The sequence below is a fragment of the Macrotis lagotis genome, chromosome 2, assembly GCF_037893015.1.
Source record: "Macrotis lagotis isolate mMagLag1 chromosome 2, bilby.v1.9.chrom.fasta, whole genome shotgun sequence".
Taxonomy (NCBI): Eukaryota; Metazoa; Chordata; class Mammalia; order Peramelemorphia; family Peramelidae; genus Macrotis; species Macrotis lagotis.
In genome coordinates, this window is record NC_133659.1 from 203,435,427 (window position 1) to 203,447,157 (window position 11,731).

The 11,731-nt window shown below is 47.9% G+C and overlaps 2 protein-coding genes across 4 annotated transcripts; both read right to left on the reverse strand.

Moving 5' to 3' along the window:
- Positions 1–839: 839 nt before the first annotated feature.
- Positions 840–6,117, reverse strand: ZACN (zinc activated ion channel). Of its 3 annotated transcripts, XM_074224521.1 has the most exons (10): positions 6,025–6,117; positions 5,598–5,663; positions 5,273–5,394; positions 5,137–5,181; positions 4,811–4,917; positions 4,349–4,518; positions 2,988–3,112; positions 2,572–2,782; positions 1,767–1,931; positions 840–1,196 (listed from the first exon to the last, which is right to left on the reverse strand). In XM_074224521.1, the coding sequence occupies exons 1-10, from the start codon at positions 6,062–6,064 to the stop codon at positions 1,006–1,008; spliced, it is 1,242 nt and encodes a 413-aa protein (XP_074080622.1). In that variant the 5' UTR covers positions 6,065–6,117; the 3' UTR covers positions 840–1,005. The 3 variants fall into 3 exon arrangements, with proteins under 3 accessions (XP_074080622.1, XP_074080623.1, XP_074080624.1); XM_074224522.1 differs by having other exon boundaries at positions 5,598–6,097; XM_074224523.1 differs by having other exon boundaries at positions 1,150–1,931.
- A 1,012-nt stretch (positions 6,118–7,129) lies between these two features.
- On the reverse strand, positions 7,130–9,921 carry GALR2 (galanin receptor 2). Its single transcript, XM_074224524.1, has 2 exons — positions 9,515–9,921; positions 7,130–8,286 (listed from the first exon to the last, which is right to left on the reverse strand). Exons 1-2 carry the CDS (start codon positions 9,919–9,921, stop codon positions 7,518–7,520), a joined length of 1,176 nt encoding a protein of 391 aa, XP_074080625.1. The 3' UTR covers positions 7,130–7,517.
- Between the last annotated feature and the right edge of the window lie 1,810 nt (positions 9,922–11,731).

Consider the following 11,731-nt stretch of genomic DNA (forward strand, 5'->3'; position numbering starts at 1 on the left):
CACTTTTCAGATTTTTGTTGTATATCTGAGGGTAAAACTAAGGTCATCCTGCCCAGTTGCCTTCTGTGAGCTTTGTCAAGAGCATTTAGTAGAAGAGAGAGGATTATGATCCCAAGCTAAGGCCCTCCATAGTTCTTGGATTAGAAGGAACTCTCTTCACCCTTTTCCCTCTCCTTAACAATAAGCATTAAGAGGTGGCAGGGATCATTCTCATTCTCCACTTCTCCTATCATTACCTTTAGTTGCCATAAGGACCCAGGACATGAGGAAACCCATCACTTCATTCTGTCTGTCAGTACCAAGCATCCTGCTTTTCCTCTAATAAGACTTAAAAAGATGTTCCCAACCCTATGTACTGTATACATGGTTTTTCTGCCATGTACTGTATGGACTGAACTTTTCATTGTGCGTGATGTTCTTCTCATTGCCATGTGTAAATGCCTCATGCTTCAGAATCAGGCAGACAACCTGGGCAGATTGGGTAGAGAGTGGGGAGGAGGTGGGGTAGGAAGAATAGTCAGGCAATATCAAGGATCCGAAGGCTACTGTGACCACACTGGGAAAGCTCTCATTTGGGGAAAGAGAAGGCTGGACAAAAGAAACCATGGAAACTGGGTTAGGGAGGGTTTTCACAAACGGTCCTACTAAGGGGGGCAGGGAAGACAGAGATGCATGACCTATCCACCAAGTGGCCAGTGGTTTAGCCCTGCCACCTCGTTCTAAAACCAATGAAGTCAGATCCTCCTTAGATGGTATAGCTCTGTGAGGTCCAGAGTTGACAGCATAAAGTGCTGTGACAATCTGTGCGGTTCCCAAGGAGAACACCTACAAAAGCATGGAGCAAAATGGTTTATTTTCTAGTCATTTGCATGCTGATGGGGGGCGGGCAGGGATACTCCAGACTAATGGGTTAAAGAGAGCTGATTTTGCATTGGAAAACTAAGTTCTACTTGTCTGGACTTTTGGTTCTTGAGAAATTTGAATCCAGTTTCTGGTATTGCCCCTTTAGATCTTGGGCTTTCCTCCATGGGGAATATCCTTAGCAGGAGGTGGTTCGGACTTGCATTCCCACCAGAACCAGACTATGACAAAGATGAATTGACTGCATCCAATGATAGCTGCATATATCAGCAAGAAGATGTGATCCATAGCTTCAGCCCAAGTCTTCCTTGGCCCCTCAACTCTCCTTTGGGGTTCTGTGGGAGAAACACTAAAAGTGGGAGTTGCCCTTCATATGGCAAAACCATTTCCTGAAATAGAAAAATGAACACAAGGGACCAGACTGCTCTCCTGGTGGCCCTGGAATCTTTTAGGAGGGATATAAAAGGGGAGTGGGGGGGTGGAAGGGGTAGGTATAGAGTTAAATCCCTTTCCAAGAACTAAAGCATACATATCTGAATAAAAAATCCCTGCCACAGCTATCCTGAATCTAGGTATTTGTATCTAAGACTAGAAAGCCCTCAGTTATTATTTTAGAGAACTTCCTTAGGGAACCTGGTTGAGGTATCACTTCTGGAAATATGAGTCCACTCTGGCATCCAAGAGTAGGAATAGTCCACATAGTATTTTTCATTTCTAAAAAGAGAATTGGCTGTTTCTGGTTGATTTTTAAGGAAAACTAAAGGTGCTAAGCTTCTTCCTGCTCAAACTGGAATGGAGCTCAAAGGACCATAGTCAAAACAAAGCCATCCCCATGCTTTTGTAACTTCACGAAATATGGTTCTAAGATTCTTGTTTTCTCTTTGTGGTAGGTTGCCTTCTCCTACCTTCAGATCTGGATCCTGGATTTACAGTGTCTAATGCATCCTCTCTTGGGACTGGATTTGGTCTGATCTTTGGGCTGATGTTACCTCTAGCCAGTAAGCCACACATTAGTACAGTCTCCATGGTGCTGAGAGAGAGTAGTATCAGTAGCACTGTGAAGTAGGAAACTGGAAGGAGGGGAAACAAACAATCAAAAGAGACTAGAATTTCAGAAACTGCCCAGTCCAACCTATACTTGATAAGAGAATTCCCTCTTTAACATCCCCATTGAGTGGTCATCTAGTCTACCCTTGAGGATCCCTAGTAAAAGAAAAACCTACTACTGCCAAAGGCAGTTCATTAGCTTCTTGGATGACTATATTTCAGAAAGTGTTTCCTGGGGTGGCTAGGTGGTACAGTAAGTAGATAGAGCACCAGCCCTGGAGTCAGGGGGACCTGAGTTCAAATCTGGCCTCAGACATTTAATAATTACCTAGCTGTATGACCTTGGGCAAGTCACTTAACCCTATTGCCTTGCAAAAAAACTCGAAGTGTTTCCTTATATTGAGTTTAAATATGAGTGCAACAATTTTCCCTTCCTGGTGGAGAATTTCTGCACCAAGTTTACTAGAAACTGGGGAAGAATAGGAAAGGGATTGATGATAATAAGCAGTTTCATATATATATTTTAGTTTTATCCTTAGGTTGACTGGGTTAGATGTAAGAACATGAAGCCATGGACAGTGGAGTCAGGAAGGAAAGGAACTAAGGATGAGCTGGGAGGCCAGAGAAGAAGAAATTCCCATTCTAGTTGATGAAGGGACTTACTTAGGAGAGGATTACAGGAGGAAGAACTGGGGAGGGCCTGCACCAGAGAGGAATGGAAGACAAGGTAGCCAAGGAGCAGTGTCACCTTGTAAGAGATACGTTCAATAGTCTTCAGTGGTAGGAGGCTGCCACAGATATCTGCTAGGAGAATTGCTACTCCTGGCACCACCAAAGCCATTGTTGTCTTCACAGCTGTGTTCTCTAAACTTAACTAAAGGAAGAAAAAGTAATGTTTTTCAAAAATCTGTAAAGCACCTGCTCTAGGTAAATGACCCAGCTTCCCTCCCTTTATGCTTTCCTCCTCCCAGTAATTCCAGGTTAATGCAGTAAATTCCTAGGAGGATATAGTAAAAATAGGATTTCATAGTCCTACTTCTCAATCCCCTCCCCCCCCAGCTTGGTATTCTACTGCTTACCGTCACCTGGAAGCAAGGTACCAGCTGCTGATCTGGGACCTGAGCTTTTAAGCCTCGAACCATATATTCCCGCTTCACACTCACAATCTCATTCACTGCATGGGGATGGAACTTTAACTCTTCTACTATATGGGAGGTGGGAAGAAAAGTGGGGAGAAGGGGAGTGGTAAGTCAAGGAAGGCAATGCTTCATCCCTGGGTCCTAATAGGCCCTTGCTTTGGAGGATAGGTCAAGATATTGAAAACAGGTGTAAGTGATCCAAGGCAAGGACTTAAGGAAAAAGCTCTGGGGAGGGAGGTACCCTAAAAGACTCATTCGGTTTTTAAGGGGCTATCTGTAAAATGGGTGTCATAATAAAACAGTCTTACAGTGTTGTCGATCAATAGAACATGTAAAATGTTTTGCAAACCTTCAAGTGCTTTGTATTGGTAGCAGCTAGGGCCATATTACTATAATTACTTAAAAGGGTTTTTAATTTTGAGTTCCTGAAGCTGTTTGTCCTTTATTCTCCAAGAAGACCATAACATCAGGAAGGTGATGCTAGAATGAGCACATGAATTGGATTTGAGTGAAGTGGTGCTGTACTAAATTACCAGATTCGCTTTCTCCTCTGAAGCTATCTGTGTCCAGTGGCCAGATAGGAATCAGAATGACTGGAGATGACCATGAATGTAAGGCAATCAGGGTTAAGTGACTTGCCTAGGGTCACACAGCTAATAAGTGTCTGAGGTTGAATTTGAACTCAGGTCCACCTGATCAGGCTCAGAGCTCTCTCGACTGTGCCACCTAGCTGCTCTGGAAGTCATTACAGTTCTTTTGAATGACCATTATGCTACCATCCTAATTCATAGTACTGGCATAATTTTAACAGAAGAGTGATATTGGAGATGAAAGTGGTTGGAGTCACTGCCCTCTACACTTTCCTGATCTTGAGCAAGTCAGCTTTTTTTCACTTTTCACAGAAAGAAATGGGGAAGAAGGCATACAATGGTTAGCAGTATCTCAATATTCTTTAAAATTTAAATTTTTGACCAGGAAGATGGTAGAAGACATGTAGATACCAGGCCTAAAACTAGATGTGGAACTGACGGAAACATGGTTTTGAAACTGGACCAGAAAAGTAGAATTGATCCTGTAACAAATGCAAGGTTAAGGGTAGTCTGACACTGGGAGTTAAAAGGATTCTTATTTTTAGCTGGGATGCCTAAGCAGAACCAAGGGAAACACAAATCCAGGAAAATACTGTGCAAGGCTGAAGAACTCTAATCCTGAGAGGAATGAAGGACTGAGTGAGAACAGAACTGATGCAAGAGTAAGTTCTTCTGTCCCTGTTCTTGTACCTCCCATCCATTTCCCCATACCTGTGTTGCTGAAAGCATAGAAACTGATGTTGCAGTCACTTTTGTCACTGGGGAAACGGAGAAGTTCAAAATCGCAGTTAGTCTGGGTGGTGAGTGCAATGTAGAGCTCTACGAAACCCTCTCTGCTTACCCGGGCCCGTGGGCTGTGCTCCCTCCACTCTACCGAGAGGCTAGGGAAAGAAGAGTCCAACAGCAGATGGCCAGTCCTTTTGGTTGCTTCCACTCGGACTTCATGGCTCGAAGCAGCGGGCTGGAAGCTTGGAAAGATCCAGGGGCCTTACTCCCCGCCTGCCCCCCCCCCACTTCTTGTGAGCAACGACCGCGATTACGCTAAACATAATCAGATTAGATCGTCACGGAAGACCTTAGGGACGGAGTCTAAGGAATATGTAAAGTCCATGGAGGGAACTTGGGGCTTTGGGTGAGGACCAGGATTCACTTGGGGCAAGGATTCCCACTCACGCCTCTTGGATAGTAAGGTCCGGGATCCACAGCAAGTTTGAGGGCAAGGTGATGAAGTTTCGTGAGTTTGTACTCTCGTGCCAGGCCAGGTGGGGGTCGAACCAAGACTAGGAAAACAGGAGGGGGGCTGAGCTGCGCAGCTCCTGCTCCCCTTGGAGAGGCAGAGAGAGGCCCTATTGTATTCGAAAACAAAGCAAAGTGCCTGGCAGGAAGCCCGCGCTTCTGATGTGTTCTAAAGCCCAATCTAGCAGCCAGGGTGGCCTCCTCCCGTCCTTTCCTTTTTCCGTTAATTGGTCGTGCCCCCCCCCCCCAGTTTCCACTCTCACCAGTCTCAATAGCAGCGCGGAGGACACGGTGTACTGCAAGATGTTCTGTCAGGGAGAAAGGAGGGAGACGGCGTCATCGCCTCTGGAGCCAGGAGCTGGGGGCCGCTTTCCCTCCCCGCGTCGGCGCCCTCCTCACCACATCGAAGACATTGGACACAAACACGTGCACGTCAACGATCAGGGGCGCACTCCCGTTGTCCGGGATCTGAGGACTGGCCCCAGGCAGGAGCGAGTCCAGGCAGGCGTGGGGCAGCCAGGCTGCGCAAATGGAAAGACGAGCACAGTGGTTGGGGCCACTGATAGTATGAACCTGGCCACCCAGAAGTAGATCCCACCCTCCTCCTCTCCACATACCCCCTTCCTCAGGATGGAGTCGAGGAAATGGGGTGCGAGGAACCGGAGGAGGGATAATGGGGTCCAGGGAAGGGACCGGGAAGAAGGGGTATTGGGTCTAACCCTACCGGAACCCAGGAGGGAGAACTCGAGCAGCAATCGCAGAATCGCCATCAGGAAGGCTCCGCAGAGGCCTGAAAGGGACACGTTGAACCTGATCCTTGCCAAGGAGCCTGGGGACCAGGTCTTGACGCCAATTTGGTCTCCCCCTGCCGCTAACTCCAAACTGTGTTCGCTCTTCCTGGGAGGCTGCTAGTAGTGGGGAAAAGCTGGGCTACAGAACTGTCCTCTGTTCACTAAGATAAAAACTGCTCCGAGTTTGGGGCTCATCCGCCCTCCCTCAGTTCCGCAAATAGCCGAAAACAAAGCCCAAGGCCAGTCACGCCTGCCCCTGCACCTGTCCTTTTACCTAAACTCCCCAGCCACCCGACCCTCCACCTGGAGCCTAATATTACATTCAGGAACTGAGGCTGGTCTTGGACACCAGGCACTCACACATTATTCCTTGGCCTCTGCGAATTTGACCTGGCTCCATGGAGCTACATGAAGAAACGTGGTGGACAAAAAAGAAACCTGCACTGCTTTGGATGTAGCTTGAGTATTATTGGCAAGCGTGCACATCCTTCCTGTAAGCAATTAACGTTCTGAGAGTGGGCACTAGTAGCCAAGGAGATTGGGAGAGTGGCTCTATTTCTAGTCTAGGTTCTCTGATAATGGCAGTGCTTACATTCTGGCTGATAGTTGGCACTCCAGACTAGTGCAGACTTTGCAGAACTGGGATTCACATGAAACTCTCCAAACCCTGGAGAGAAGGGGGGTTTGATGAAAATTACTTGAAGAGCTGCACAAATCTTGACCTGTTGGAATCAATGTTTATATGATCTGCTGAGTGATTTCCAGCAGCTGGCGGGAAAGGACGGGGATGGGGGTAGCCAGACCAGTCCAATTCAGCTAGTTTCACTAAGGAATGTATGCCTCTTTCATCAATGAACTTAAACGCACTTAAACACTATAGTTTCTTCGAAGTCCTGCGCATTTGTCCTCAACTATCTCTGTAAGAGACATGAGGCGCACAAAGACCTGCCAAGTGCCGGAAAGTGGCCTCTTGTTGCATATCTTGTCCAGCTCTCCCATCCTCGGACTCCCTGACAGCTAAACTGGTTGGCTTTTGTTTGTTTGTTTGTTTGCCGTGCTACCCAGTCTTCTAATAGCTTAGGTCCCACACAGTTGCGGGCATCTTAGTTCCAGACTTTCAGAACCTCAACGGTTGAGGAGTGGAGAGACTCCAGGGTATAGTAGGAGGAGAATGGGCAGCCCTCTTTATAATTCCCCAGATTCCTTCTATACAGTCCCTAAACCCCCAGAGCCCACCCACCCCCACTTCGACAAAGGCGGAACACACAGTATTTGTGACAATTTGAGCATTTTAATTAAACTCCTAGGACTATTATCTCCCGACTGCTCCCTCCCTCCGGCTCCCTCCAAAACGACACTTTTTTTTTAATTTAGAATTTTATTTTTCCCCAATTATATGTAAAAATCATTTTAAACATTCGTTTTTAAAATTTTGAGTTCTAAATTGTCTCCCTTGCTCCCTCCCCACTCCAAACCCCTATTGAAAAGGAATTCCATAACGGTTATTTATACATGTGTAGTCATGCAAAACATTTCCATATTTATCATGCTGTGAAAGAGACCAAAAAAAATAAATTTTTAAAGTTTTAAAAAGAGTATGCTTCCATCTGCATTCAGACTCCAGCGGTTCCTTCTCTGGAGGCGGATAGCATTTTTTTTATCCTAAGTCCTTCAGAATTGTTTTGGATCGCTAAATTGCTAAACCCTTCGCAGCTGATCCTCTTACAATGGTGCTGCTACTTTGTTCACAGTACTTTTTACTTTACATCGGCTTCTGTAAGTCTTTCCAGGCAAATCCCTGTTCTACAGATTCAGCTCCTAGCACAATGAATGGGCGGTCAGTACAGGGGACCTTAGTCCTCCATTCGCCAGGATGGGCCGGGTAGGGGGCTCAGAACTGAGCCTCTCGGAGGAGGACGTTCAGGAGCCGGAATGGTAGGACCCGCCACTTTGCAAACGGGGATCATAGCTACGGAGTCGTGAACCAGCAGGCTGCCCCGGCGAGCGTTTGTTGGGGCGACTCGCACGCGACGGGAGACGATGTGAGCAGGTGGGCACAGCAGCCCCTCGCAGATCTTGCGGAAGCCCTTGCGGAAGTGTTTGGAGACGAGAGCATAGACAATGGGGTTGACACAGGAGTTGGCATAAGAGACTAGATGGGAGAGGATGCGCAGCACATAGTTGGCCCGAGTGAGAGGGAAGTGGCCAAACCAGACGGAGAGGATGAGGGCGTGATGGGGCATCCAGCACAGGCAGAAGAGGGTGGCCACGATGACTATCATGCGCGTCACTTTGCGCTTGGAGCGCTTGGAGACGGTGAGAGCGGCCACTGGATCCACCGCCCGCCAGAGATAGCGCAGGGTTCGCGCGTAGGTCAGGCCCAGCACGAGGACCGGCAGCAGGTAGCTGAAGATAAAGGTGCAAAGGTCCATGATCCGACGCCTCGGTGCGCTCCAGGCGGGGTGGCACACGGTCAGGTTAGCCAGCTCCGACTGACTGTAGTAGCTGAGGTAGGGCCCGGAGAAGATGAGCGCCAGTGTCCAGATGAGGCCTATCGCCACCAGTCCATTCCGGGGAGTCCGCAACTCTCGGGAGTGCAATGGGTAGCGGATAGCCAGGTATCTCCGGAAGATAGAGAGAGAGAGAGAGAGAGAAGTCAGTGTTAGGGAACTGCTGGAGGCTGGGGATGGGGCTGAGGGAGCATGGTCACAGAAGAGAAGGTGAGGTGCTGCTGGCTCCATACAGTATACGGGAAAATAGAACGCACATTGTCAGATCTGCACACATGAAGATTCCCTTAGAGGGAATAAATATATAGTTCTAGAGTTCCTGACTAGGACAAGTGGCTCTTGTCACCCAATTGTCCGTCAGACTTCAAAGTTAAAAGCATTTTCCACCTTGCAATGGGACACGGAATCCAAGTTCCTATTTGTATCTCAATCCTGAGAAACAAATTCCAAACCCTATGAGTTGTCCCAATTACCGGCATATCTGAGGCAGCCTCCTGTAAATTTAAGAGTCTTCTGAACATGCACTCGGTTAACGTCTAGTGAAACTCATAGAGCCTGGAGCGCCGTTCTCCATGGGCCCTAGACTCTGGGCTTTGAGCCAGTGTGATTGAGCCATGGCAGCCAGTCGACATTTCTGGGAACCCATCCCAAAGACAGTAAAGGCCCCGGCAGGAGGGAAGACCATTTGACCCTCACTCTGGAATTTCCTCAAGAACTCCTGAAGCGTCTAGGTCTCTTGCCACCCTGTCCCCCTTTCTTTGATCCATTTTTCAGAATTAGGTCCTGGGTGAATGTTTCAGCTCCCAGAGAGAAGCTCTTCTCCTGCGTTCTCTGGCTCAGCCCAGAGCACGGCGCTACGAAACAGCAAACAGAAACTTGGCCGAGTCTGCCCTCCTCTGCTTCTCTATTACCTGTGTAACAACTCACGTCTGAACTCTTAATAATGACAGCTCCAGACAGTGCTGACCCTAGGGACTTCTCGCAAGGGGTTCAGGTCCTCAGACAAACTAGAGAACGAGGAGCACACTCGAAGTTCACAGGCTGCCCTGCAGCTGCACCTTCTGCTGCACTACCCTGGTGTCTGTCACCTGCAGAAACCCCTCCAGGCTCTTTAAGAACGAGGATTCTTGGACCCAGACCCATCTCTACTCTCCTTTCTTTCTGCTCTCGCCTCCTTGCTTTGCTCACTCTAATCTCTCCCACGTTCTTCTCCCCTTTCCTGTTTTTCCTCCTTCAATCTTTCCACTCTCTCGGTCTTGGTTTCAAGAAAAGGGGAAGAATTCTTGAGATTTTCTCTCCCCACCCCCACCCCGACCCACCTGCAAACCCCTATTACTCACCTATCCAGAGAGACGGTAGCTAGGGTGAAACTGCTGGCGTACATAGTGAGGAAGATGAGAAAGTGCACTGCCTTGCAAAGCAGCGCGCCGAACACCCACCCGTCTAGGGTATAGATGGTCGCCTGGAAGGGCACGCAGCAAACGATGAAGCAGAGATCCGCCACTCCCAGGTTGAGAATGAACAGGTTGGTGGTGCTGCTCCTTTGGCCGCTGCGCAGCAGCACCGCCAGGACCAGCGAATTCCCTACCGTGCCCACGAGGAAGATGAGAGCGAAGAGCACCGGGACGATGACTGCCTCCGGCTGCCAACCCTCCCAACTGCCGCTCACTTCACTGGCGTTTTCCAGGGCGGCAGAGGTATTCACGTTGCAGGGGAAACCTAGGAATCCGTCGACACCTCGTTCCATCCTGCTCCCTGGTCTGGGGGGTCCCAGGTCCCAGCCCCTTGGAGCTAGCTAAGGCTGCAAATTGCCGCCTCTCCACAGTCCAGCTGCTGCAGAACCCCTCCGGCAGCTCCAGCTGGGGAGAAAAGGTTGGAGACAATGGGGGGATGCGACTTAGGAGGAGGGGGGAAAGAGGGAGGAGCAAAGGAAACCGACTTTGTTGGGGAGGAGGACCGCGGGCTGAGTGGGTAAGCTGGAAAATCAAGGAGTGACCCCCGGTCTCCAAGGAGATTTGACACTGATGGAAACGTCCCCACAGAGTGATGTTTCTCACTACCTCAAGGGAGGATGCGAGGTGGGATCACTGCTGCAGTCAAAGGGCTAAGTCATTCTTTTCCTCCTCTCCCTCCATTCGGGGATCTTCAGTTCTCAGGAGACACCAGGCTCAGATTTTGTTGAAGTGAAAGCGATTTGCTTCTTTTTTTTTTTTTATTAGCAGTCCAAGGAAAGTGCTAGCAGGGAGAAATTCTGAATTAAGAGAGGAGAAGCTACAAGCCTCTCCCCACAGTTAGGTCTCTCACTACTCCACCTCTTCTTGCCTGGGTTGTAAGGTGGGTTCCTGTTTGAATGTTTTGCCTGGTCTAACTGCAGGAATCCTTGTTCTCCAGTTCCTAGTAGCTTTGACCTGAAATATGACCCCCTGATGCTGAAGTATTAAAAAGAAATAATAGGGGGGCCCTGGAACTTTTTGGGGGGAGGGGGTTGCAAAGCAATGGGGTTAAGTGGCTTGCCCAAGGCCACACAGCTAGGTAATTATTAAGTGTCTCAGGTCAGATTTGAAGTCAGGTACTCCCGACTCCAGAGCCGGTACTCTATCCACTATGCCACCTAACTGCCCTGGGACCCTGGAATTTTTACTGGTTCTAAAATGAACACCCGAAGAAGGGGAAAAATTGCTGCATCAATGGAAGAGCTAGCTGTTCAAATCTGACCTCAGCTGTGTGACCTGGGTAACTCATTTTACCTTTAGCTTAGTTCCCAAACTGGGACTACATTAGCAGGTGCCTCAGAGAGTTGGTGTGAAGATCAAATAAGATAACATTTGTAAAGTGCCTGGCAGATAGTAGGTTCTAAATAAATGCCAAGAGTCTCCTCAGTTTAGGCAGAGCTTTCTTTTTCTGACTGAGCCTGGAAGACTCTATGTCTCTGGAAATGGGTTTGTTCAAGTGTCCATGTTCATAAATAGGTAGGCTCTAATTACATATCTGCCTCTCTCCTCATCCCAGGAAGGAATCTTACCCTTCTTTTTTAGTTCTCAAAATTTTTCCCTTCTATTTCCTCTCTCTCTCTCTCTCTCTCTCTCTCTGTGTGTGTATGTGTGTATAACCAGATGATGTGGTATTAAATCAAGTTCTTTATACAATCAGTAAGACTTTAGACAAATCACTTCTCTGTGACTCATCTTCTTCATGTATAAAATAAGAGCATTGGATTAAATTGTGGGAGTCTCACCTACTTTCTCTTTTTCTATTTTGGGGAAAATTCCCAATATGTCAGTTGTTACCCTTAATGACATAATCACCAACCTTCAAACAGCTGGGTGAGAGGGATAACTACTTTCTGTGTTGTTGCTCACTAAAGAGCAACAAGTCTGATATCTTGAATATTGGAGCATCAGGTAAATAGTGAGAGCTAATAGAAAGTACTGGTCTTGAAGTCAGCAGATTTGTGTTCAGAGTTTGTAGACAATCTTTCTGAGCTTCAGCTTCCTCATCTACAGTTCCATTCCCTAAAACATAAATGATCAAAGGATGTGGACAAATAGTTCTCAAAA